Source organism: Colias philodice, chromosome 27 (assembly GCF_061535455.1).
Source record: "Colias philodice isolate Cphi_HAF_F1 chromosome 27, ilColPhil1 Martin Lab GWU primary, whole genome shotgun sequence".
Classification (NCBI taxonomy): Eukaryota; Metazoa; Arthropoda; class Insecta; order Lepidoptera; family Pieridae; genus Colias; species Colias philodice.
This window is the reverse complement of record NC_143112.1, coordinates 621,637-649,228: the sequence shown is the minus strand read 5'-3', so window position 1 is coordinate 649,228 and position 27,592 is coordinate 621,637. Positions and strand designations below refer to the sequence as shown.

Genomic DNA, 27,592 nt, shown 5'->3' with positions numbered 1-27,592 from the left:
TACCTAAGTTAGTTTACATAAAGGTTAAGGACCTCTAAACTTTTGCATGACTACTTCTTTAAAGGTAAGATGAGCGTTAAAAAATTAAATCGATATTCCAATCCTACCACAATCCTACTAATATTATAAATGCGAAAGTTTGTGAGGATGGATGGATGTTTCTTACTCTTTCACGCAAATATTACTATTATTATTAATATTATATCTTGTTCTAGGTCTTCAGCTACCTACATACCAAATTTCATTGTAATCCATTCCGTGTCCCATCCATCTTCACAAAGTTTCGTATTTATAATATTAGTAGGATCAAGTATTTATGTCTTGCAAATCACAAGTCACAACGTAATATATCAATGACCTATAAAAGTTACAACAAAACTGTGAGTAAAGTATTAAATAATGATACTTGGCAAAAACTACAAACAATCGTTTTTTCTCAGTCATAATGATGTGTGCCGAATGCGTGGACATCTGCATACAATACTGTGACAGGAGCGTCAGCAAAACAGTTTAATTGTTTTTTAATTATTAATGATTAACTAAAAAATAGTATTGATTTGAAATTAATGTATAATCATAATAAGTTAGTTTATTTAATTTTTTCTTCACTTGGTTAGTGAATATCGTTATTTCTTAGCGTTACTTTAATGTTTTTCGTGTTTATTACAATAACTCTATAAAATGTAGTAAACTGTTAAATAACGTTTAGCACATATTTTCCACATAATTATATGTATTTGTTGTATTAACTCTGCTTCTTTGAATTTAAGCCTTATTCAACAAACTAGAACCAACCCAAAATTTACGACACATAGTATATACCCAAAAGAAACAATATTAAACTGCAGTTCACATATTCTAATGCCCTTATTAGGTAGTACTATTTAATATTTTTTTTACAATAAATCTATTCTGCCGACGCTACACCGTGGAATGCGTACGATAGAACAATGCACAAAGATCGATAGTGCAAGGCCACCCTTCACAAAACCTGTTTATTATAACACACTGCACTTGCTTGGTTAAGCGTCAGTGCCATCGGACAGCTTTCGGATGGGTGAACAGAATTTCTCTTGTTGCTTGTAATATAAATATGAAGGAAAGACAAAATACATTTTGGTTTAATTATGTAACTATATGCATCGATTATTCACTGAAAAAGGTTCGAAACCATCTACATACTACGACTGTCCGTCCGGTTAGCTTAGTCGGTAGTAACCCTGCCTTCCAAGCCAGAGGTGGTGGGTTCGATTCCCACCCAGGGCAAATATTTGTGTGATAAAGGTATATATTTGCGCTGTGTCTGGGTGTAAATTATCTATATATGTATAAGTATTTATTTAGAATTATAATTTATGTATGTTTATCAGCCATCTGGATTCCATAACACAAGCGAAAGCTTAGTATGGGATCAGTTCGTGCCGTGTGTGAAAATCTATAATATAAAAATGAATCCCAAAATGTGTTGGTAAGCGCATAACTTGAGAACGGCTGAACCGATTTCGTTAATTCTTTTTTTATTATATTCCTTGAAGTACGAGGATGGTTCTTACGTAGAGAAAACGTAAATATGTACCACGGGCGAAGCCGGGGCGGACTGCTAGTTATTTATATTTACTATTTCTAGCTTTCCATGTGTTCCATGCGTGGTACATATAAACATTTAGCGTATATTTAGCAACCAGATATTATCACGTAAATATCCAACAGTGAAATAATTTTTCAAATCGGACCTGTAGTTCTCAAGATTAGCGCGTCAAAGTATACAACATTTTTACAACTCTCCTTTTTATTTCTTGATATTTAAATAATAAGAACTATTCTTCTTAACAATATATTTCTTCTTTCACAGATGATCCTTTCCTTCGTCGCGGCATCGTCGCTGTTCAGCCTGGTGACGTCAGCGGGCAACGAGTACCTCCCTCCCCCCACGGGATACACCTATCAGACACCGTCGATCTCCTTCCCTATTAGAGTAAGTACTTAGAACATCTAGAATAAATAAATAAGTTAAATAATTAGTATAAGTAGAAGTGCATAGAGAGAGAAAAGAAGAAAGAAGAAAATAGAAGCTTTAAGTCAAATTATTTTTGTGAAATCTAAATTCAAGGAAGCTGTAATACAACACTATTCAAGAAAAAAAATGTAATTCTGATTTAATGCTATTTCAGTAATTTGACAAACGACTGATCGATTTTAAATAAAGCTTGTGAGTGGTCTGAGTGAACTTTATTTGAAACTAGCGGTCCGCCCCGGCTTCGCCCGTGGTACATGTTTACGTTTTCTTTACATAAGAACCATCCTCGTACTTCAAGGAATATAATAAAAAAAGAATTATCGAAATCGGTTCAGCCGTTCTCGAGTTATGCGCTTACCAACACATTTTGCGATTCATTTTTATATTTTGAAATAAAATGTAGCTGTAGCCAGTTGCTGAAAATAAAATAAGAAAATAACCTATACTAGGTTTTCGTGTAATCTCCAAAATAGCTAAGCTGATTTCAATGAAACTTACATACCTAAATGACCATTGTAGAGTTTAGTGTGTAGAGTCAAGTGTCAAATTAAGCTATTTTTTATCATGAAATCGAATTGACAATTAATTTATTTGCTAATCAGTATTGCACATAAAATTCTACCGTCCATAATCATCAAGAATAATATCTTACCTAATCTTCAGATTTAGACGATAATCCACACTGACCAAATTTGACCTATCACATGTCAAACTTATTGTAACATACGAACATACTGACATACAGCCCTCTTATAGGATAAGATTATCCACAAACAATTAGTCCAACATATTTTTCATTACTCAGCGTCGCTTCACATATTATCCCCTTCTAATGCTATTGTCATGTAAACAATACAACGTCCTTGCCTATTGCACCATTCAGATGTCAGTTCACGAGTAACTTTGTTTCAATAAAATGGTTTTATTGAGTATTTATGATGGCCGGAGATCCGGTGGGATATTGATAATTCAATTATAATACTAATATTGTAAAGTTCAAGTTTATATTCAACTAGCGCACGCGACTTCGTCCGCTTTGTCTAAATCCTAATCAATTATATAGATACTAAAAGCTTCCTGGTGAATACTACTATCTTTAAAAAAAAAACATCAAAACGTTTTGCGTAATTTAAAGTTCTAAGCATACAGGCACACAGACTTTGTTTTATGCTTTGAAGTGTGCTGTGCCTCGCGGTTTTAATCGTATTGCTCCGCTTCTGTTGGTATAAGCACGATGATACCTATAGCCTTCCTCTAAAAATTTTTCAAATCGGACCAGTAGTTCCCGAGATTAGCGCGTTCAAACAAACAAACTCTTCAGCTTAGTATAGTATACATTATTACTTTACCCACGTTACCATAAAGATGTAATGTTCTAATTTTTCAGACTACACAGCCAACGTTCCGGCCGACGCCGCCCCCCACTCCGCGGCCCACGCGACCAACTTACCTCCCGCCCGCGCCCACGCCTGGACCTACACCTGCCCCACACGACGTAAGTATTACTTCCTTGATTAATAAATAAATAAATATTTCAGGACAATTTTCACACACGGACACGGCACGATCTGATCCCATACTAAGCTTTCGTTTGTGTTATGGATACCAGATGGCTGATAAACATACGTATATATAATTTTAAATATATACTTATATAGATAATTAACACACAGACACAGAGCAAACATCGATTTTCATCACACAAATATTTGCCCTGGGTGGGAATCGAACCCACGACCTCTGGCTCACTACTAAAAAACTTTACAAATCATAAACTAAAACCTTCCACGAGAACCAATCTAAAACTCAAACATAATCACGCTATCAATTAGTGAAAACATATTTTAAATCGGTGCATTCGTTTTTGAGTTTACTGCGAACATACAGATAAACAGAGCTTGCGAGAAATATGAATAAGAAAAGAAACATTATTTCAAAACAATTTATTTTTACATAATGTTTAAATCGAATGAATATAGTATAACATACAATACCTATAAATCAATAAGTTGGCACAAGTAGGGTACAGACAAACTAGGTCACTTAGCTGTAACAGTGAAAATATTCAATTTACAATATATTTTATGTACATTAAATACATATAATTTATAATTTAATAAACTCGGTTTTTAATTTTTATAATAGATAATATAATAAGATTTCAATCCCTTGAGTGCTAAATTCGTATATCAAATATGTACAATTTTAAAATTAAAACATGTAAATTAACTACCTATTGATACATTTTATTAGATTATTATTTATTATTCTTTTAACACTTAGAACTTCAATAAAATTGATATATGCACGTTCTTATATTCAATTTGAATTACATAAAATATTTATTAATAAAATATTAAAATTAGGAATTATAAATACATATATTTAAACATACCTACTTATATAAATTTATAAAGAATAGAAAAAATTCGATCACGAGGCGGGACTCGAACCCGCATCCTTCGCGCCATTCCGGGGCGGATGCCTAACCATCTCAGCCACTCATATTGGTTGAAATGGTTGTTAATCATCTCAATAGATGGCGCGCGGTGTGTCCCTTCAGACACATAAAACTGAAAGAATAGAATAAATTCGATTGCTCGGGCGGGTCACGAGTGGCTGAGATGGTTAGGCATCCGCCCCGGAATGGCGCGAAGGATGCGGGTTCGAGTCCCGCCTCGTGATCGAATTTTTTCTATTCTTTATAAATTTATATTTATAAAGCATTTGAATGCCATAAAACCAAAAATATAATTTCATACCTACTTATATATTAAAAACTATAATATAATAGATTTCCACAGACAATTTACATATGCAATAGAATATATACCAAATTTTCATCATCTACTGTTACTTACAACATTATGAAAATTAAACTATTTATTTAATTTAAAGATAACTAGTAACTACTCTACATCTACATAAGCGTCGTCAAATTCATATATTGCATATGTATATAAAATTTTATTCGCAGACTAATAAAGATCTCACTAATTAAAATAATATTTTTATCTACCTATAGGTATATTGTGCGTAATTCGTAATTCGTACCGTCGTGTACTGTCATTACGCATCAGAAAGTTGTACAAGATTTGAAACTTTAATAATGATAAAACATTTTACAATCCAAAAATATGAAGATACAATAACATATTAATTGTACACGTAGAAAACTATACAAGATTTCACAAAAATATGCGTTTACTCCCCTACTGATGCGTCACAACACAACACTAACCACACTTGCTCCCAAAAACCTTATTTATTATGTCGCCTGGAATGTATAGTGAGGTGATCGGATCTAGAAAATTTCCTCTCACATCTATGACATCCAAATGGCTTAGATCCAGTGTGCTTACGGAAATGCCTCCTCAATTCATCAGGTCGTGTGAAACTCCACTTGCAACCTTGCCAAGAACATTCAAAAGGCTTTTCCCCCGTGTGTGATCGCTTGTGACACGTCAGATGAGACACTCTTGTATATATTTTGTTGCAAGTTGGAAATTCGCAGTGATGTTTTCGTTGGGGCTTACGCTGTGGGACCTTACCTACCGGACCTACTTGCCGTCGAATCGGTCTATTACCTATTTCTGGCTTTCCTTTTTCCATACTCACTGCTTTTTTAGGTGGATAGACGATTACACTCGTCTGAGTTGCTTTGTTAATACTTGGTTTATTTTTTCCATCGTTTGGTGGTGATTTTTCTTTTTGGTTCATGTCGTTTACGTACTTGATTCTTTCGACTATAACACTCGGTTGCACCTCGCACTCGACAATGACGCTTGGTTGGTTGAATAGTGGTACAATAACATTTGGTCGCTCGGTTTGTATAACGGGTACAACAACTTCAGTCGGTTGTGGAGTTTCTTCTACAATACAATGATACTGTGGTATTGAATCTTTTTGTACACTTTGCTCAATTACTTCGCATTGTTTAATATCTTCTACTGTTATACTGATTGGCTCGGTTATTTCAACGTTAATTTTATTTTCTTCAACATTTTGATTAATTATTATAGTATGCGCTTGCTCAGGCGGTATTACATTACTAACTTCTTTAGTTTCATTAACAATTATTTCATTTGGTTGCTCGATTGCAATGTTAGGTTGTTCAATAAATTCAATAACGTAATCATTCGCTTGCTCTATCTGGTCAAGATATAACATATTAGATTGTTCAATTCCCTCAATAATTATATTTGATAAATCAGTTTCCGCAAGAATAATATTATTTGATTGGTCGATTCCCTCAATTACTACATCAGTCTGTTGCGTTTCGTCAATAACTACATTATTAATGTCTTCAATACCCTGAAAAACTACATTGTTTAATTGTTCAGTTTCAACAACGATACTACTCGATTCATCGTTTGATTCGATTATGTGAATCGGTTGGAAAATCGGCTCGATGTAGTACCTAGGTTGATCGACTACCCTTAGAGTTACATAGCTAACAGGTATAGGTGTAACGGGTATCGATGTTTCAGTGGGAGTTTCAGGGACGCTATTTTGATTGCAGTCTGTTTCGCTGGATAGATATTGTTGCATTTCATAGCTCATTTGTTCGTAATAATCTTTGAGGGTCCGCGGCTTGTAATAGCCGGTTTCGGCGACATCTTTGAGTTCGCGGAATAGGTTTTCGTTTGGCAGGACGTCCATTGTGATTACATTGTCTGGGGGTGTACGGCGGGAGCGTCAGGCCGCGGCGCGCGTGCGTGCCACACTGAATTAATGTAGTTATAGGGTATATTTTAAGGGTTGCTTGTTTTAAGTTCCACGCAAGGATTGCATGAGCTTGTTTATTGCATTTCTAATATGATGCTAAATAGGATTTTATGATCAAGTTAGCTTGTTATTGTTGTTTATTAAACGCTTACGAAGTTTTAAATAAGTTCACTGATATTTATATAGGTACTTAGTTACTGAATTGACATTATATTATGTGAAAATATAATATTATGTTAGGTAAATAAAACCTAACTATAGGTGTAATAACTTACTAACTTAATTACAGTGTCTATTATAGTATATTCTACCTATAAATTATTCAAATAGGGTTCTTCTGGATTTTTGTTAGAGCTTTTATCTTAAGACAGTTTTATCACAAACGGCTAACCAATTTATGATTGCAAATAAAATAAAAATCTTCTGTGTTTATAATATTTATTGAGTCATTAGAAGTTGTTACATTTAATTTTGTTGTTTTATGAATCATCAATATAATGATCGGGACTCTTTCTTGATTTAGGTGGATAATATTTTTTCTTTGTTGTTTCTGAAAAAAGAAACAATCAACTTTATCATAAGTAGGTACAAAAGAACCACATTTTCAAGTATAAAGCATTATTTTTGAGGCAATATTTATTATTATTTATGATATAGAGCTTGAGTAATTACTGTAATACTGATATTTATAATACTTTTTCTACTATTATTGGTAAAAAATATTGTACTTACCCAAAGAAGGCTGTTCCGTTTCATGTCCCTTCAGATTTTCGTCTGAAAAAATAATTAATCATTAAGAACCGTATTAATTGTTTATAATTTACCTACGTATTGTTTCTCTTTCACACAGAAACTAATAAATAGATTGAATTACAAGATATTGACTGGTTCAAATTTCAATAACTAATCGGATATTTCTAACGTATATTTAGCTAGATGCGCTTCGCGGTTTCACCCGCGTGGCTCCGCGCCTGTTGGTCATAGCGTAATGATATAATATAGCCTATAGCCTTCCTCGATAAATGGGCTATCTACCACCGAAAGAATTTTTCAAATCGGACCAGTAGTTCCTAAGGTTAGCGCGTTCCAACAAACACTTCAGCTTTATAATATTAGTAGTATAGATTTAAACGGATCTTTTTCATTTTCTTTCTTTGCTCGCAAACATTACCTTCACTTTCTGGTGCCGCTTCGTCTTGGTGAAACTCATTTTCACCTGTATCAAAAAAATCATTTATTTATTCTAAAGTAAAATAATCTCTACTTTAGTTATATTATTTTTAACGCCTTTCACTAGCGATCCGCTGCACGTATTGTGATAAAACACATAGGATATACCACCTATACGTGGAAGGAATACTCTGAAATAAGTACCTATACTGTGTCCTGCAAGACCGAGACGTTTTTTATTCGCCAACGGGAATGGAACCCAGAATCCCTGGGCTCTACGCTGATATCGAGATTAGTATCTTGTTATCCAGAATTATTTGAAAAAAATATTATAGGTATTTATTTGTTTTATTTACTTTTTGTGTTTTCAAAGTTTAGTTCGCTATGGAAAGATGAAAAATTACGCCACGGGTAGCTAGAAAGTGAAGTCCCATGTCCCCAAGTGGGGTAAGGGGCAGATGATACATCTGTTTCACTGATCGATTTTTTTTAGGGACAAGTAGGGTGATCAGCCTTCTGTGTCCTGCCAAACCGAGACATTCTTTTTTCTTCGTCTCCAACGGAAATCGAACCCAGGACCCCTCGGTGTTACACTCACGCGTCAACCACTGTACCAAGGAGGCGGTCAAACGGGTAGCTAGCTACTAGTTATTATTCTGTACCACGGGTAAAATCTATTGTTATTAATAGTACATACTTGAGCTGCCTTTTATACTTTCCGTAGCAGTGTTTTTCTTGTTATTCATTTCTGGAATACAATTATGAGAAATAACAAAAAATTATATAGCTTATAGATATAGTTACTAGCTTTCGCCCGCGGCTTCGCCCGCATGGTGTTTTGATAAAAGGTATGTTCTTTCTCAGGGTCTAAACTCTAAAGCTTGTCTGTGCCAAATTTCATCAAAATCGATTGAGAGGTTTAAGCGGGAAAGCGTAACAGACATACAGAGTTACTTTCGCATTTATAATATTAGTAGGGATTAAAACCTACCATAGAACAGATAGATCTTATAGCAAATACAAAATTTATTATTTAAAGTTAAATAATCTATTAAAATATGATACTCTACCTTCATTGGTATCTAAAATTGTATTTAAGTAAATCGATTTATTACAAATGTTAGATTTTAGAACGAAAAAAAAGGATTTAAATTTTACCTGGTTTATAATCCTGATCCACTGTAAATATAAATAAAGGAAACATATTAATTATTATATACTTAGTATACGGTGAATTATTGGAATCGATCCAAAAGTTCCTGAGATTAGCGCATTCAAACAAACTCTTCAACTTCATATTATTAGAATAGAAGCATCGATGTAAATTCCAAATTAGTAAAATTTTGTTTTTTTGGATCACAGAAAGTTTTGACAGATAATAAAAAATAAAAAAAGGACTCTATGGTAAAAAAATAGTTAAAACATTACATTATTTGTCAGTCTATGTTTGAAGTTGAGTTTATAAGAAACTAGCGGTCCGCCCCAGCTTCGCTCGTGCTACATGTTTACGTTTTCTCTCCATAAGAACTATCCTCATACTTCAAGGAATATTATAAAAAAATAATTATCGAAATCGGTTCAGCCGTTCTCGAGTTATGCGCTTACCAACACATTTTGCGATTGATTTTTATGTTATAGAATAACATACATTTTATAGCTTGATCTGTAGTGCATCTTGTTGAAAATAATGTCGACTCCATTTTGTTTTTGGCTAATGCTAATTTCATTGGCCTATATGGTTTGTTCCGAACTGTAAAAATAATAATAAACATTATTTTCTAAAAATTGCTGAACAAAAACTGGTGAAAATTAAAAGAAACATACGTGGATGCTCACCCCCTGCAATACGTGCTCAAATAAATTGCATCGAAAAAAGTCCATCCGTTTTGTAACGATGGATAGACAGGCAGATGTTATAAATGTGTATTTCATTAATAAAAATAGATGTTTTCATGCTTATTTTGTGATTAAATTAAAACTACTAATTAGTTATTTACTAGCTGCGCTTCGCGGTTTAGCCCGCTCCTATAGCCTTCCTCGATAAATGGGCTATCCAATACCGAAAGAATTTTTCAAATCGGACCAGTAGTTCCTGAGATTAGCGCATTCAAAAAAACAAACCAACTCTTCAGCTTTATAATATTAGTATAGATTAAATATTAAAACCTACAATTCTTTCTTATTTCTCTGTAATTCCACTCACCGTTTTCAAAGCCTTAAAAAAATAAAAATTAATATACAATAATTAATTATGATAGTTAAATAAGACATTAGAATAAATCCGAGAAAAATGCTCCAAAAAGACTCACTTGATAGTCTCTCTCCATATTCTAAAAATGAAAAAAAATATCATTTTTTAATTAGTTAACTAGGTACATGTAGATTTAAAAGAATACTTAGCACCTAAAAAAATATTTACCCATGTTTAACATCTTTACTCTATTATCTGTGAATAGATAAAATAAATAAATGTCAAATTGCATATGAATTAGAATAATTAAACATTTTAAAGAAAGACCAAGTATCAAATCCCGGAGGAAGCGTTACAAAAATCTTTCTTAATTAAAAAATCTTTCTCAATTACCATATTCAGGATCTGTAAATGCGAAAAAAATATTAAAATCTTGGTTTTATGAGAGCCACTATTAATTTATTTATACTTTATAGTGAAATCTTTAAATTATTATTCTACTAGCTTACCGCTCGCGGCTTCGCCCGCTTTGTCTAAAACCTAATAAATTATATTATACTAAAACCTTCCTCTTGAATCACTCTATCTATTAAGAAAAAACCGTATCAAAATCCGTTGCGTAGTTTTAAAGATTTAAGCATAAAGGGACATAGGGACAGAGAAAGCGACTTTTTTTTATACTATGTAGTGATTTACCTAAATGATTATTCATAGAAACATAGTGCGGCAGCCATGTTGTAACCTGAAAAACAATTTATTTAATTTGCCTATACACATCTCTCTTTTAACATGCCATTCAATCAAAATTTGTTTAGTCGTTTAACGTAATAAGCATGCAGATATGTTCGATTTTTATAGATGGCTCTTAACTCATTCTGTATTAGGTACAACTAGAACCTATAGTATTCAAACTCAAACTCAAACATTTATTTATTCAATTAAACTTCTTATAAAAGCACGTTTGAATCGTCATTACATTTTAAATTAACATTTACCGCCGATTCTGAAAGCTATAGAGAAGAACCGGCTAGAAACTCCATAGTTGCTATACCTAAAATACAAAACTTTCCTCTAATTTCTATAAAAATTTATCACTAAAAAATACACAATAAAAATTCATTCAAAAAATATATTTCCTGATATCACATAAAAATTTATTAACAACAAATTTAAAGAAGCAATAATATTACTCACTTACAATCAAACATAACACATGTAAAGTCATCTCAAAACGTTATTTATTTATAAAATAATAAAATAACATTGCATCTCGCGAAATTGTGAAAGAAACATATAAATTTATATTTCACTATAACATTATATTTTATTGAACGTAGCTAATAAAAAGCAAGTGTAATAAAATTATTATTTTAGCAGTCTTGTAAAGTGAAAACCCGTATCCTATATAAGTTACTAGCTGTGCCGCGCGGTTTCACCCGTGTTCAAAAGAAAGTTTTCCTTTGGCTTATGTTATAGGATGTCATATTTCTTAATCTATATATGTATTTATTAAATATTATATTTATCGTCGCCTAGTACCCACAACACAAGCCTTAATTGAGCTTACTGTGGGACTAGGTCGATTTGTGTAATAATGTCCTATAATATTTATTTATTTATTTATTTATTTATTAATTCAGAAGACAGAGCATTAACGTGAACTAAATATGTATTTAAAATTTGCTTCTTAATATTTATTTATTTATTCTTGTACAGCCTAAGTACAACACTGCGAAGTATCATCAAAATCAGTTCAGTGGTCTTCGCGTGAATGAGTGACCTACATCCATATTCCATACATTCTTCCCGTTTTTTTTACTTTCCCGTTTATCTACCCATTTTCTATATAGGACGCGGGACAGGCAAAAACACGACCACGAGAAAAATGTATATATTTTCACATTATTTTTTTTTTATATAAGTAGGCCTTCTAAGAAAACTAAGACCTATTTCCTTTTTCCGCATATTTAATATGCGTATCTAATGTGAGGTGATACATCTTGTTTGCCTTACAATATAAATCAACTGTACTTTAAAGGTTAAATGTGAAATAAAAACCAAAAAGTAGATAATTCCTCTATTAATACGCATGTTTTTATTCTATTCTTACCTATACAATTTTTTTGCGAAAATTTAACGTTGTGAAAAGTTTATGTTAGTCTAGTTCTACAGTTTTTATTTTAGATACTAGCTGTGCCCCGCGGTTTCACCCGCATTGCTCCGCTCCTGTTGGTCTTAGCGAGATGATATATTAATATAGCTTTATAGCCTTGTTCGTTAAATGGGCTATCTAACACCGAAAGAATTTTTCAAATCGGACCAGTAGTTCCTGAGATTAGTGCGTTCAAACAAACTCTTCAGCTTTATGATATTGATTTATTTAGTTAACTTTTTCTATTTATTACTGTTTTTTAATGTGTTGAACCTATTAAAAAAAATTATTCTTATTTAAGTATTATATTCTTAAACTTTCAGCACCACGAACACCACGAGCACCACGAGCACCACGAGCACCACCACCACGAGCCAGGCATGCCTTTCGACTTTGCGTACACTGTGAACGAAGACGACAACAATTACAGCCACAACGCTATATCAGACGGTGACGTCACTCGTGGGGAATACCGCGTGGCGCTGCCTGATGGCCGTACACAGATTGTCAAGTATACCGCTGATTGGAAGAACGGTTTTAATGCTGAGGTAATATTGTATTCTGAGTATAGCCACACATAATACTACTGATTGTCTGGCTAGTGAATAGCCCTGTAATTTTAGCTAGGGTTTTTCTCAAAGACTTGCCGATCAGGGAACTTGCTGAAATTACCCGAATTTAATAACATAATTAGTTTATTAATTATCCACATACATAGAGGTACTCTGAAGAACAAAATTAAGTTGATAATTTCCGCTATGAACTCCTAAAATACTGAACATACCTACTTATAAAAATTGTGCATTCTGTGCACAGTTTTATTCAACTTAATAGATATAGGTAGCTAAGTAACTAATAGTTTATATTTCAACTAGCTGTCCGCCCCGGCTTCGCCCGTGGTACATATTTCGCAATAAAAAGTGGCCTATGTCCTTTCTCGGGTATCAAAATATCTCTATATCAAATTTCATGCAAATTGGTTCAGTAGTGATTGAGTAACAGACAGACAGACAGAGTTACTTTCGCATTTATGATATTAGTATGGATGTGCTATTTATTAAATAGGTTTGAAGTTGGTGCCGAACATTAAGCACTTAGTATTAAGCCCGTGCACCGACATCAAACCTTTTTAATAAATAGCACATATAAATAATATGTAGTAACTAAGTAAGTATTGGGTTTTTGATATACTGTTTCTCTTGCTATTTCGGTTAGAGTCCGCGCTGTCTGGCTGGCGGTAGTGGTTGCGTTTATTAGTGCGCACAGGAAAATATCCGTAATTTAAAGTCATTTATTAACGCGTAATTTTTAATCTTTTGCCTTTAGATAGATCCATCAGACATAAATTTGTTATTGCAAGACGTTTTTTTCGTTGTTAAATAGGTGCCACGCAAAAAATACAATACACGGTAAATAGGTGGTACGCAATTTTTTATTTCAAAATCATTAAAATGTCATCGAAATAAGTGAAATTACATCAATGGGATTAGAGCTCTTTGTGAAAATTAAGCTCTCCGTGCGATTAGAGCTTTTTGTGAAAATTAAGCTTTCCATGCGATATGAGCTTTTTGTGAAAATTAAGCTCTCCATGCGATTAGAGCTTTTTGTGAAAATTAAGCTCTCCATGCGATTAGAGCTTTTTGTGAAAATTAAGCTCTCCGTGCGATTAGAGCTTTTTGTGAAAATTAAGCTCCGTGCGATTAGAGCCTTTAATGAAAATTAAGCTCTCCATGCGATTAGTTTTTAGTGAATATTAAGCTTTCCGTGCGATTAGAGCTTTTTATGAAAATTAAGCTCCCCGTGTGATTAGAGCTTCTTGTGAAAATTAAGCTCTCTGTGTGATTAGAGCTTCTTGTGAAAATTAAGCTTTCCGTGTGATTAGAGCTTTTTTGTGAAAATTAAGCTTTCCGTGCGAATAGAGCTTTTTGTGAATATAAAGCTTTCCGTGCGATTAGAGCTTTTTATGAAAATTAAGCTCTCCATGCGATTAGAGCTTTTTTGTGAAAATTAAGCTCTCCGTGCGATTAGAGCTTTTTGTGAAAATTAAGCTTTCCGTGCGATTAGAGCTTTTTGCGAAAATTAAGCTCTCCGTGCGATTAGAGCTTTTTGTGAAAATTAAGCTTTCCGTGCGATTAAAGCTTTTTGTGAAAATTAAGCTCTCCGTGCGATGAGAGTTTTTTGTGAAAATTAAGCTCTCCGTGCGATTAGAGCCTTTAATGAAAATTAAGCTCTCCATGCGATTTTATGCGGTTATCAATTCGGCCGGTGTATATTTTTTTTTATGTATGTACACCGATTACTCCAAGGTTTCTGAACCGATTTACGTGATTCTTTTTTTGTTAAATGCGGGATGGTGTCGAATTGGTACGATTTGGTCGATAGGCCCAGTAGTTTTTATTTTATGAGCATTTTTGTCTGTACTCGATGACTTCATTGAAATGTAGCAAGTAACTTTGATTCACTTCCCGGTAACCGATTGAGCTGAAATTTTGAATACCTACGTATGTAAATTTGATAGCGATGAAACATTATCATGACATGAAGCTGATTTGATGATGGAATCGGAAGGTGGCCATAGGAACTCAGTAATATATTGACTCAACTTTATCGAGTTTGGGCTCGTTTGATTCGTGATTTATAATATTAGTATGGATTTAAAAAACAATTGCTGTTATGTTATCTTGTCTCGCTAAAACCCGAAACACAAATTTTAGTAATCTTAAAATATTTGTGGCAATTGTAGGAATTAGGAAGGTACTGAACTAAATGAAAATATTTTTCAGAAATGTACCTAAATACTACTGTAATAAATAAAACGCAATATTATCTCAATTTCAGGTATCTTATGAAGGTGAAGCGAGGTATCCCGACCAACCCACTGGCTTCGCAAATGGCAACAGAGCGTACGCACCACCAAGCGGTGGCGGTTACCATTACTAAATAAGATCCACCGATATTGTGATACATTGAAAACATTCATGCTGTAAATAGGAATCCATATTTTACAATACCTTTATCGTTAACTAAACCTGTAAAAAATGTGTATATCCAATAAATAAACCTCATTCAATCGTATTGTTCACGTGACAGCGCGGGAAATTTGGGCGGGAAATTTTCCTACAGATTGTTTTATAACACGATATTGCCATTCAAAATAATCATTTTGTAATTAAGCTTTTAGCTTGATTATGTAAAATGAACAGTACAAAACGGCATCTATTTATTTTCAACTCGATAATATTACTCAATTTTGTAGCTAGATAAAACTAGTTTATCACAAAATATCCAAATGTAATTGAAAATTTAATGTTGCAATTATTTAATGTTCGAATGATTTTAATGAACGATATTACTTTAAGTTACCAAACAAGTTATTAGATACTTATAAGAAATAGTGATAATTGAAGTAAAATAATATATAGGTAACCCAATATTTTCAGTTTCTCATACAATTATTGTCCAAAAATATGACCTTTTAATAGAATATTTATATTTCTTTCCATATGCTTAACTTATCGGTTTAAAAAATTAGAAAAGAAAATAAAAATGTAACTAGGAAAACTAGTCACAATTATTTTTCTTCACTGTAATTTTTTATTTGTTGTCATAGAAACAATTGTCTCTACAAAATTTAATATGATTGTTACTTTAAAGTGATAAAATTACTTATCTCAATTTAAAATACTCAACATCACTGCCTTGTATAATTCTATTCTTATTGTATTATTATATAAACCTATTTAATGTACTTACTTATTTTTGTATAAGAGTTTGCAAATAAATATATTTTTATAAACGATTGTGTTTCTTTTTAATATTAATATTATTTTACACACCTACCAACTTATTATATATGCTATTGTAGCCAGAATTGTTTAATAGTAGGAAGAAAGTTGATGGTAAAATGTTATAATGATATACAATCAAAGGATTTTATTTTTATATTTTTATTAAACAGTATCTTGAATTTCAAAATTGAAATCCTCTTGTTTATGCACCAACTTCAAGTGCCTTCTCATATCTTTTTTAAACACAAACCTTTTACCACAGACAACACAGAATTCTTTCTTCTCGCCATGTTTCTGTTTCATATGATTATTTACTCTACTTAGATTTACAAATCTATGGTTACAGACATGACATTCAAATGTTTTATCATCTGAATGCAGTTTTAAATGGTCTTTTAAACTTTTTCTGTGGTAAAAACTATCTCCACATATTTCACAAATAATATCTTTTGTTTGTTTGTGTGTTTTGATATGTTCGGCTAGGGCACTTTTTGTGTAAAAACTTTTTTCACATGTACCACATTTGTGAGGTCTTTTTTGATAGTGTTTATTATTTTTATGGCCTTCCAATGTTGTTTTACATTTAGTTTTATATTCACAGATATCACAACTGTAGGTCTTTCTTTTTCTATGCCTGTGTTGCCGCATGTGAGCTTTTAATTTATTTTTAAGTAAAGATTTATAACAGATAGGGCAACTTTCTTCATCTTCAATTTCATTTGATTCATCAAAATCTTGATCAATATCATTATTTACAGAATCTTCATTACATTTAACTTTACAGTTGTTTGTCAATTCTGTGTCAATAAATAATTTTTGATTGGAAATTATAGGCTTACTTAATTGTCCATTAATTTTATTAATTAGAAGGTTTAGGTATTTTTCTATGTATTCTTTTCTTCTTATTCTGATGTAAGTACTTATGAGCATATCTACACAGCCATCACATGCTTGTGTGAGAATTATATTCTGAAAAATATAATATAAAATCAGATAGAATATTATTAAATTGAATAAAAAGGAGAAAGAACTTTATTTTAAGTAAATTGATAAAAATATTAATAACTTTATGAATGTTCGAAATAAATAGCAAGAACTATTATTTTATTTGAAATAAATAAATTTAAGTGGGTCTTACACTCACTTGCAATGGAAAAATGTATTCTGACATAGCTTTTAAACTCAATGTAGTAGAAAACCATTCACTCTCAATATGAATATCATCATAAATGTCCATCATTTTGTCATGTTGCTTGAAACATATATCTTGATGCTTGAAACACATAAAACAAGTTAAATTAGATATTTTTGTATCGATCAATAAATAAATAAGATCCTGTATGTTTCTCATTTTAAACTTGAATATAATACAAATATTTTAAACAATATAATACAAAGCAGTCATTAAATCTGGATTATTATGAATATGTACATATTTAATTGTACTTTATCTCATTAGATATTTAACTAATTAAAGTTTGCGATACAGTTTCAAATAGTTTGAAGTTTGAACTTCGAAATTTCACAAAATTCAAAAATCAACAGCTGTCAGACAGATGTCATTTTGATTTTGACACGACGCATATTGTTGCCATCTTAGGTTTCCATAATAATAATATTTATAGGTAAACCAGAATCTGATGGCAATTAGGGAAATCAAAATTTTGAGTGTGCAACCCTAGGGAAAATGGACTGAACGATCTTGATACTGCTTATTTTTTAGTTTGTTCTCAATATCATTAGTCACATTACATAAGTCATAAGTGGACAATACTGTACTTAATAATGAGATATCCACTTAATATTATGTGGGTACATACTTACATGTATAATATACATATTACTTTTATACAGGTAATACATATTATTATTTACACATACCTATATTTGTATGTTCATTATCATTATGCCATGTAAAAATATCGATGTTATATCGATAGAAAACTAGACTGCTTATAATTTTTTATAAAATAAAATAAAAATAAAATAAAACTATGTTTATTTTCGTAAGTATAAACAGATACACACATTATAAAATTGACTTGGACAGCTTGGACTTGACGAATAGCCGTATTGGAAACTCCTGTAATAAGTTTTCATAAAATTATATTCCAATCAACAAACAATATTATAGTTACCTACATATAATATTTTTTAATTGAAAGTATCAAAGCGGGTAAGTCCAATTTACCAATAAAATCTTCTAAATTGAAAATTGTGATGTGTTTGACCCTTCTTCATCAAATATTTTTCTATACACATTATAAACATCACCTCTTGCTTGTGATCACAGCGGCTTTTTCGACATTTTCGAAGATTTTTTAGACAAAATCCTAAAATTTATTTATCAACTGCCAAAAAGACAAATAATTTGACAACCAATTTGATAGTTGTCAAATAAGTTGCCACATGAAAATCTTTTATTTATTAAATATAAAATATTCTGCTCTAAGATTTACTGGGACCTTGACTGGGACTTGAAAGTTGAAAGCGTATTTCATGGTCCATAAATTGTCCATAGTTGGTTCATAGGACTTAAACTGTCAGTAAAATCACAGACTAATACTATGTATACATGTAAAATTATATTGTAAAGGATGGAACCACGATGGAACGTTTATAATGAAATTTTTATGCGGTAGATTAGAGAATGACACTTCAGGAGCGAGTCAAAATTCAATTTCAACTGATCTCTGTACGAAAATACATTTAATTATAAAATAATACATATAATTATGTATAAACCTACTACGCTAAGCCACTATGATTGAGATATACCTACAAATATTTTAGTTACGTATATGAATTCGAAAATCAACGTTCATTTATGTTTATTGATTAATACCAATTGAAATTACATTCATTTAATTTCCAATACATGTTAGGAAAGGGCGTTGGCGAATGGCTTAGGCGAATGGTTATCACCACCATTGTATTTTGTACAAAGAAAAATCATGTAAAATTAAGATGACTCATATACCTATTTAAATAATTTTAATGGCCTAGCTGTGCCCCGCGGTTTCACCCGCATTGCTCCGCTCTTGTTGGTCTTATTAGCGTGATGTTATATTATAGCCTCGAAATATTTTTTCAAATCGGACCAGTAGATCCTGATATGCGCGTTCAAACAAACACTAATCAGCTTAAAACAGCGTCATCTCTTTAAGGTGATCACTGATCACTATGGTCAAAACCGAAAAACACCTTAAACATATTGAATTTTGTTGAGGAAACTGTTGGTACGATTGCCTTAAAAAAAATATATGTGATACTCAAGGATATAATAAACAAAGTGTATTGTTTACTTTTCAGTTTAGAACGGCCTAAACATAAAAAAAATACATACAAATCAACCCCTTTTTGAACATAAAACGCATTTTGTTAGGAAAACGGCTACATATTTATACATGAAATTTATACCAAAAAATATGTTATGATATTTGTAACAATTTGTATTGATTGTTTTTTCAATTTTCATTATTATCGTTAAATTATCAAGAAAAAACTCGAATTTATAATAAAACCCACATAAAACCTCACCTCTATTGCATATTTTCGACGAAAATTGACGGTGTCAGTTCGACTCGGACGGGGGACTGTACGTGCGGTTTTTTTTGCAAAATAACGCTAAAATTCACCGAATTGAATGTTTTGTTAAATTAAACCAGATTGTAATAGGTATTTACATGAGCAGTTCATGAAATGAAAGTTAAAAATAGGTATGTAAAGATATAAAAATCTGTTTGTAAATTAGTTTTGTTTTTGAAAGGCGTCATTGAATAATATCCAGTGTTGATAAATTTTGACAGTAAAATATTATCAGAAAACACATACCTATAAAACAGTAACCAGACTTTCCCTGTGCCTTGAATATTTTTTAAAAAAGATTAATTGCTGTTCTATCGTATATTTTAAGGGTCCAAAACAATCCAAAGCCGGGAGATACTGACACAAAATTTTGGGTCATTTGTAACAGGATGCCGGTTCTACAGTGGTCTTAGTACGCAATGACAAAAAGAAAAATCATGGTCAGAACAGTGGTACCGGCAGACTAGTCGCGTGGGCGTTAGTCGAACTCGTCGGATAAATTACGGAAGGCAAACGATTTGTAACACAAAAATTTTAGGATTTTCCGATAGCCCATAAAAAAGAAGTAGGCGGTAGTTTCATGCCATACTTTTCCATTGTAATTTACAGCCCACAATACCGACGTGAATGCGTTGATTTAAAAAAAAATTCAACCATTTGACCAAACTGACATAAACGTATAGCAACATTTTTAGCCGACGCCATTATAGGACGAAATTCTCAATTCAACTGATTTTTTGTTGGTTCCGTTACCTCCGCACTTTTAACTGGGTGAACCGATGATTTCTTCTACACTAATATTATAAAGAGGAAAACTTTGTTTGTTTGTTTGTTTGATTGTAATGAATAGGCTCATAAACTACTGGACCGATTTTAAAAATTCTTTCACCATTCAAAAGCTACATTATCCACGAGTAATATAGGATAGGTTTTATCCCGGAAATTCCACGGGAACGGGAACTATGCAAGTTTTTCTTTGAAACCGCGGGCGGAGCCGCCGGCGGAAAGCTAGTGTTGGATTGTGGAATAAAACGCCTTCGTCACAATTGATATTTTAATATTCCTCCTTGTTACATTCACTATTTACTATAATATTCGCAATCTTTCACAATCTTAAATAATAGATTTAAATAATCCTATAATAGTAATAGATTTAAATAATCCTAAAACAAGCACGAGGCACGGCTAAGGCACTGACTTGTTGACCGCTGGTCGGCTGTTCAGGATCAATTGCTAGCTGATCGTTTCTTCAAAAAATGTGAGCGATCGACTGACAACTAACCGACTGGAGGGGAGGTTAAGTTGTCAGGCGGTAGATTATAAATAACAGAAAACCTTGTCTATGGAAATGTACTATGTATGATTTTAAGATTTGTAACAGCTCGGCCATCCGATCTTCAACGAGTGCCTTCGTTGGCTTGAATTAAATTTAAACAAAAATAAAATGTTAAAATATGGAAAACAAAATGCAACCATGCTTACATGAAATTGAAACAAATACTTATAATTAATAATATGTATTTACAACTAGTTCCCGAAGTTTGAATTGGTATGATTAGCTTTTACAAATAATCAAAATTACACAAGGAAACAAGCCTAGGATAAGATTTACAAATTTCGAAAAAAAAATGAATAAATAATATATCTCTATTGGAACAACTTCGACAATCGCTACATACATTTGTATAACAAAAACTCACTTCTCTATCCGTTTGATTAGGACTAATTCAAATTCAAATAATTTATTGCTCACCAATACATTTTTACATATTAGTTACCTTATGCAGGTATTGCAATACAATCATAATGTTATATTTAAATTAAATAATACTATCTCATACATTCGACAATAATTAGATCACAAAAATAACAATGTACAATAATAATTGTTGCTTTCTTATGGGCGGCACATCATTGTACCCAGCATGCCCTCAACAGTAATAAAAATCACTCAGTACTCACTGCTTGCACATAGACTGCATATTGTTACTCTTTGGGCGGCACATCATGCCCGGCATGCCCACAGTATGTAAGCTATTCGTTTTGGGCGGCACATCATTGTGCCCGGCATGCCCACAGTATGTAAGCTATTCGTTTTGGGCGGCACATCATTGTGCCCGGCATGCCCACAGTATGTAAGCTATTCGTTTTGGGCGGCACATCATTGTGCCCGGCATGCCCACAGTATGTAAGCTATTCGTTTTGGGCGGCACATCATTGTGCCCGGCATGCCCACAGTATGTAAGCTATTCGTTTTGGGCGGCACATCATTGTGCCCGGCATACCCATAATAATCATACAAAATCACTCGGTACTCACTGTTCACACATATACATACTGCATTTTGGTTCTCGTTGGGCGGCATATTGTGCCCGGCATGCCCACAATATGCAAGCTATTTCAAATTCCATGTGTTTGTTATAAACGTCGATCATTCTTCGTTCATACCAAACACGTAGACTTGACTCGTCATTTTAAAGAAGGATGTGTATTACAACATACATAAAGAACTTTAAACTACCTAATGTGTATGTATAAAATTTAATTATTTTGATTCTCAATGGCATCAGAACAACTATCATCACCGTCATTATCGCTATCAGACATCGATTTAAAATTTAACCAAGGGTGCATTTTGTCGGCTGCCACGACAGTTTCGTACCGCCTACCTTTTCGAGGGGTATCCTCTACCACATAACGGTCGTTTGGTAAAACTTTAATTACGCGGTACGGTCCCTGTAGCTTGGGTTCCAACTTTTTAGACTGCCCGCTACCAGATGCAACTGCTCTCAAAATTCGCACTAGATCACCTACTTTATATACTTTTGCCGCTTTTCTTTTTCTATTATACCGTTCTTCACTGACCTTCGCTTGCTGTTGCATCAGGCAGCGTGCATCTAATCTAATCTATTCTACTATTCCATGTCCTACATCCGAAATTACTTCACTTAATATACCTTGCGAAGGATTTGTAACTCTACGCCCAAATAATAATTTGCTAGGAGTTTTTTTTGTGACGTCGTGTATTGTCGTATTAATGCCTAACTGTATATCCGATAGATTATCATCCCATGTTCTAGGATCTTTGCCATGGTTCATGGTTCCCAATGATGCCAATATAGTTCGGTTTGACCTTTCTACTTGACCATTTGCTCGCGGCGTGGCTACTGCATTCATAACATGCTTTATGCCTAAGGCCTGTATAAACTTCCTAAACCTCTTGCTGGTAAAACAGCTACCTCTATCAGAAATGAGGCATGTTGGAGTACCAAAATACCCAATAAGATTTTTTTTTAATTACTTTTATAGTTTCCGACGTTTTGGTACTTTTGACGGCAGCCAAAGAAACAAATTTAGTAAAGGCATCGATGATTACTAAGATATATGAGTTCCCCTTCTTACTCTTAATGAAAGGCCCAACATGGTCCACGTGAACCGTGTGAAAGGGGATTTCTACTTTTTCTATGGAATGTAGGTGACCTTGTCGAGCACCACCTGGCATCTTATGGTGAGCACATTCTAAACATGCTGAAACATATTTGGTGACAAAGGTTCTCATTTAAGGAAACCAATATAATGCCCGAATACGATCTAAAGTCTTTTCTAACCCAAAATGGCCTACGTCATCGTGATTGGCTTTAACAATTTGCCAGCGTGCGCCTCTAGGCACTACCCATTTGATATTATCATCAGCTATGATCCTGTATACACGTCCATTTTTTTTTACTTGTAATTTTGAAATGTACTTACTATGTTGGGGGATTCTGGATCACTTAATATTTCTTTAATACGCCTTATATCGTCATCTGAGGATTGAACAGTAGTAATCCAATCTTCAGCAGTAACACTAAGTATATCAATAACGTGCAAATCGTCTACTTTTGAGTCTGATGGAGCTCGACTCAGGGCATCCACATCTTATCTCCTGGTTGATACTCAATTTCACAGTCATATTCTTGTAACTGCTCCCACCATCTTGCAATTTTCGGGATCACATCTCGTTTTTAAGTGTGGTGCGTAATGAATTACAATCTGTTAGTATTTTGAACCGTAGGCCTAACAAGTAGATCCTAAACTTGTTTAATGACGCTATCACAGCTAGAGTTTCTAACTCAAACGAGTGAAGTTTCTGCTCTTCTACCGTGGTTTGACGACTAGTATGCTACAACTCTCCATTTGTTTTTCTAATTCGCTAAGATTATCCCCTATAACAGGCTCAGATATAACATTCCTGTCAGTGAAATTAACGTTATTTACATATTTACAATCATTACTCATTACCATACTGCGTATCAGCAACTGTTCACGTTCTAGAATTAAACCCTTAGTTCTAGGATGTAAGATAAGAAGACAGCCTAATCCATCTTTTAATTCATATTCTCCCGGAAACAAATAGAATTTAGAACCATTTTTTTCCCCGCATACCACCTCTAACATATACAGTACAAGAAAGTTCAGGTTTTGCTAATACTGCGACAGTTTGTATTGCTTCAGGGTTAATATAAGTTTGCTCCCTACATAACAAGTGTATTTTAGCGTTTTGGGTCTTACAAATCTCCAGTTTATCTACGGTTTTAGTGATTTTAATACCCGGCCGTTCTGAAAATGAATGCCCTAGAAGCACTGGATAGTAAATAAGATTATCATTAATAACTAATATTTCTATATCTTTTTCAGTAATTCCTTGTACCTCAATATTATCTGACGACTTACCGATAGGCTGGTACGGTATATTGCCTAGGCCTTTTAGTAAAGGTAAATCATTTGTGGTCCAAACTAACCCTAGATTTAGGGCGTCCGTCAACCGAATTAGTGTACATTCGCTTCTAAATAAATCTAAATGACATTGGACATTTACCCCGTTAATACGTATAGGAAAAGTATAAATACTCGCCGATTGTTGACTAGAGATTTTCAACACGGTTTTTTTCCTTATCTAGCTTTTGAGCGGGTTCCATTTTAGAACACGCATTAGACAAATGACCTAATAAATTACAACGACTACACTTTAATAACGGTTTATTGCATTTATAGCTGGGGTGACCTACTTCGTTACAATTGAAACAAGTTATCCGACCCGGTTCGGATCTATTCGGCTTATTCAAGAATCTATTTGAATTATTTGGTACCGGCCGTTTATCCCCATCTCGAATTGATCTTTCGGTATCCCTAGAAACGCCTGGTTTAACAGTTTTAAGAAATTTGAGTAACTGTTCAGGTTCAGAAAATTGTGCCGCTTGAGCTCCTAGTCTAATACCCCTATCTTCAATTCCATAAATTAGACAGTCAACTGCATTTTTGCCATATATGTTGCAACGGTTTAGTAAGTTAATTTTAGTGTAATAATATAATTCGGGAGATTCACTAAACCGTAGTTTTTTATTCAACATTTCAGTTAATAATTCACCATAATTCTGGGTAGATGGAAAAGTTTCAATTAATTTAACTTTCCATTCCTCCCAAGAATACAGCAATGTGGGGAGACTTTGGTACCACGTTTTAGCTATTCCCGAGAGTTTAGGCAGAGCGTAGTGCACGACTTGTTTTTCTGACCATTCGTAAATTAATTTACATTCCTCAACCTTCGATAACCACGCATTAACAGTCTGTTCTTTTGCCATTGGATCAAAATCAGGTATTACATTGTGAATAGACGAAAATTTATCACTAGAACTAGATTTCATCGATTTAATCGCATCAACAAATGAATCTATTAAAGTACTAGTTACATCGCTTTTATCACCTTTTTGGGGTCTTGTAATAGAACAGTCCTTACGTTTCCTACTTCTACGGTCCCGATCAATATTCATAATTCTGCTATCGTGGCGATTTCGTAGCTGACTGCGGCTACGACTTCGATGTTCACCAGATCGTTGGCTGCGACGTTCAATACTACGCCTAGAACGTCGCTCACCGGGGCTCCTTTGGTGGTGCTCAGTGTTAGGGCGGCTCCGGTGACTGGCACTTCGGTTCGGGCTTGGGCGCTGACTGCGGCGGTCTGAGCACTTTTCACTGCGGCGCTCTCTACTACGCCGGCTTCGCTGTTCATTGCCCTCACGACTGCCGTCTCGGCTGCGTGAAGGAGTCCTTGACCAATCACGGCCCATCACCAATCTGATAAAAAAAAAAATAATCCGAATCAGGTTCATTTATTATTATTAAAAATATATATATATGAGTTAGCTTTTATGTTTTAATGTAAAAATGCGAGTCATAAAAACATCAAGGAGTTCACGAACAGTACCAGAGAGTACCCTGGCATACTGATAGCAAAATCCGCATTAGACTAGTCTAGTGTCACAGCCCTACTACCCGGGAGTGCCCTGGCCAAATAGTGCTGTACCTCCAAACTATCCAACTAGATGTCTCTATATACGCTTTATCATTAATAAAGAGAAAATACGTATATATAATGTATAGTTTTTTTTTTAATAGTTTAGTCACTCAACCTTATTACCAGAGTGTAGCCCTGGTCAAATATTGTCAAGATTCCAAACTATTCAATTCTGTGTATTGCTAGCACTATCAGGGAGTGCCCTGACCACGTGTTAACAACTCACATATATAATGTTCAATACAATAATATCATAAACGTGTCACCTGATAGTTTAGTCACTCAACCTTATTACCAGGGAGTAGCCCTGGCCAAATATTGTCAAGGTCCTAAACTATTCAACTAGTGTCTTGCTAACACTATCAGGGAGTACCCTGACCACGCATTAACAATTCACGTACGTACATGTAATGTTGTAAATTATTCGATTAAATAATCTAAAATCACAGTCGTATCACCAGGGAGTGCCCTGGCCAGATTCGATCTGGATCGTAGATCACTTAAAGCGTCGTTTGTTAACATTATGAGGGTATGTGAACCCGGCCAAATGATAACAATCAACGTTCGATACACGCACAAGGATTATTTATTTATTCACATATTTGTGGGCAAATGGACGATAACAAGCCTTTTATTAAACTAACAAGCATAGTTTAAAATAAATAAAGAAAAAAAAAATCCTTTATAATAATTATGATCCATGTAAACTATATATTAATAAAAGACGGTGGTAAAAAAAAATATAAAAGAAAAATGTCACATTACCTTGTTATCGTTATCCCGCTTCTGAAGCTGTTGGATTGTGGAATAAAACGCCTTCGTCACAATTGATATTTTAATATTCCTCCTTGTTACATTCACTATTTACTATAATATTCGCAATCTTTCACAATCTTAAATAATAGATTTAAATAATCCTATAATAGTAATAGATTTAAATAATCCTAAAACAAGCACGAGGCACGGCTAAGGCACTGACTTGTTGACCGCTGGTCGGCTGTTCAGGATCAATTGCTAGCTGATCGTTTCTTCAAAAAATGTGAGCGATCGACTGACAACTAACCGACTGGAGGGGAGGTTAAGTTGTCAGGCGGTAGATTATAAATAACAGAAAACCTTGTCTATGGAAATGTACTATGTATGATTTTAAGATTTGTAACACTAGTGATTCATAAAAATATAAATTATATAACAATAATTCCTTTGCAGTGACTCTCCGAGGAAAAAAGAAATAGATTCGTGTTACAAATTTTAAAATCATACATAGAACATTTCCATCGACAAGGTTTTCTGGTATTTTTAATCTACCGCCTGACAACTTAACCTCCCCTCCAGTCAGCGTTCCCAACCGTACGATAATTATCGTACAAACACGATAATTTGGTGCCTACGTACGATGTACGATAGCATGTTATTATCGTACGCTGATTTTACGATAATTTCTATCAGGCAAAATTCGAGAATTTATATTATTTCACCCATACAAATATGAAATTTTGACGTGTTTCATATCGAACTTTCATGGGAACAGTGAAATTTTGTCAGATTGAATTTTAAACTTGGCGCGTTTATTGAACATAAAGTGGAAATGGAATCGGTTCCAGGTCTGTTACTCTGTAGTCTG

The 27,592-nt window shown here is 33.5% G+C and overlaps 4 protein-coding genes and 2 long non-coding RNA genes across 6 annotated transcripts in view; 1 reads left to right on the top strand and 5 right to left on the bottom strand.

Moving 5' to 3' along the window:
- Positions 1-15,878, top strand: part of Cpr50Cb (Cuticular protein 50Cb) — a 39,878-nt gene extending 24,000 nt beyond the window's left edge. The window contains exons 3-6 of the mRNA XM_089711816.1: positions 1,853-1,975; positions 3,405-3,512; positions 12,582-12,806; positions 15,097-15,878. Coding sequence (XP_089567942.1) covers positions 1,853-1,975; positions 3,405-3,512; positions 12,582-12,806; positions 15,097-15,198 — 558 coding nt within the window. The 3' untranslated portion in view covers positions 15,199-15,878. The remainder of the gene's footprint in view (positions 1-1,852; positions 1,976-3,404; positions 3,513-12,581; positions 12,807-15,096) is intronic.
- Positions 5,205-6,679, bottom strand: LOC149476447 (uncharacterized). The gene has a single exon (XM_089711634.1). It carries the CDS (start codon positions 6,677-6,679, stop codon positions 5,279-5,281), a length of 1,401 nt encoding a protein of 466 aa, XP_089567760.1. The 3' UTR covers positions 5,205-5,278.
- Positions 7,219-10,818, bottom strand: LOC149476446 (uncharacterized). Its single transcript, XM_089711826.1, has 12 exons — positions 10,803-10,818; positions 10,500-10,511; positions 10,335-10,361; positions 10,225-10,245; positions 10,119-10,130; positions 9,564-9,665; positions 9,074-9,094; positions 8,986-8,997; positions 8,613-8,663; positions 7,917-7,961; positions 7,478-7,519; positions 7,219-7,295 (listed from the first exon to the last, which is right to left on the bottom strand). The coding sequence occupies exons 1-12, from the start codon at positions 10,816-10,818 to the stop codon at positions 7,225-7,227; spliced, it is 432 nt and encodes a 143-aa protein (XP_089567952.1). The 3' UTR covers positions 7,219-7,224.
- Positions 15,879-16,208: 330 nt separating the features above from the next.
- Positions 16,209-17,562, bottom strand: LOC149476444 (uncharacterized). Its single transcript, XM_089711843.1, has 2 exons — positions 17,191-17,562; positions 16,209-17,015 (listed from the first exon to the last, which is right to left on the bottom strand). The coding sequence occupies exons 1-2, from the start codon at positions 17,395-17,397 to the stop codon at positions 16,209-16,211; spliced, it is 1,014 nt and encodes a 337-aa protein (XP_089567969.1). The 5' UTR covers positions 17,398-17,562.
- A 466-nt stretch (positions 17,563-18,028) lies between these two features.
- LOC149476443 (uncharacterized) lies at positions 18,029-18,439 on the bottom strand. The gene is made up of 2 exons (XR_016317818.1): positions 18,238-18,439; positions 18,029-18,129 (listed from the first exon to the last, which is right to left on the bottom strand). It is a non-coding gene; the product is annotated as an uncharacterized LOC149476443 (long non-coding RNA).
- A 6,980-nt stretch (positions 18,440-25,419) lies between these two features.
- LOC149476442 (uncharacterized) lies at positions 25,420-26,950 on the bottom strand. The gene is made up of 2 exons (XR_016317809.1): positions 26,734-26,950; positions 25,420-25,748 (listed from the first exon to the last, which is right to left on the bottom strand). It is a non-coding gene; the product is annotated as an uncharacterized LOC149476442 (long non-coding RNA).
- Between the last annotated feature and the right edge of the window lie 642 nt (positions 26,951-27,592).

Bases quoted from the DNA above. Each gene is read 5' to 3' on its own strand.
- LOC149476447 (XM_089711634.1), bottom strand. From the start codon at position 6,679: ATGGACGTCCTGCCAAACGAAAACCTATTCCGCGAACTCAAAGATGTC.
- LOC149476446 (XM_089711826.1), bottom strand. The intron at 9,095-9,563 runs GTATGTTATTCT...TTATATTTACAG, and splicing joins TACAGATCAAGCTATAAAAT to TGGATCAGGATTATAAACCA. The intron at 7,520-7,916 runs GTAATGTTTGCG...TTATTTTTTCAG, and splicing joins AGCGGCACCAGAAAGTGAAG to ACGAAAATCTGAAGGGACAT.
- LOC149476444 (XM_089711843.1), bottom strand. From the start codon at position 17,397: ATGAGAAACATACAGGATCTTATTTATTTATTGATCGATACAAAAATA. The intron at 17,016-17,190 runs GTGAGTGTAAGA...TATATTTTTCAG, and splicing joins AATACATTTTTCCATTGCAA to AATATAATTCTCACACAAGC.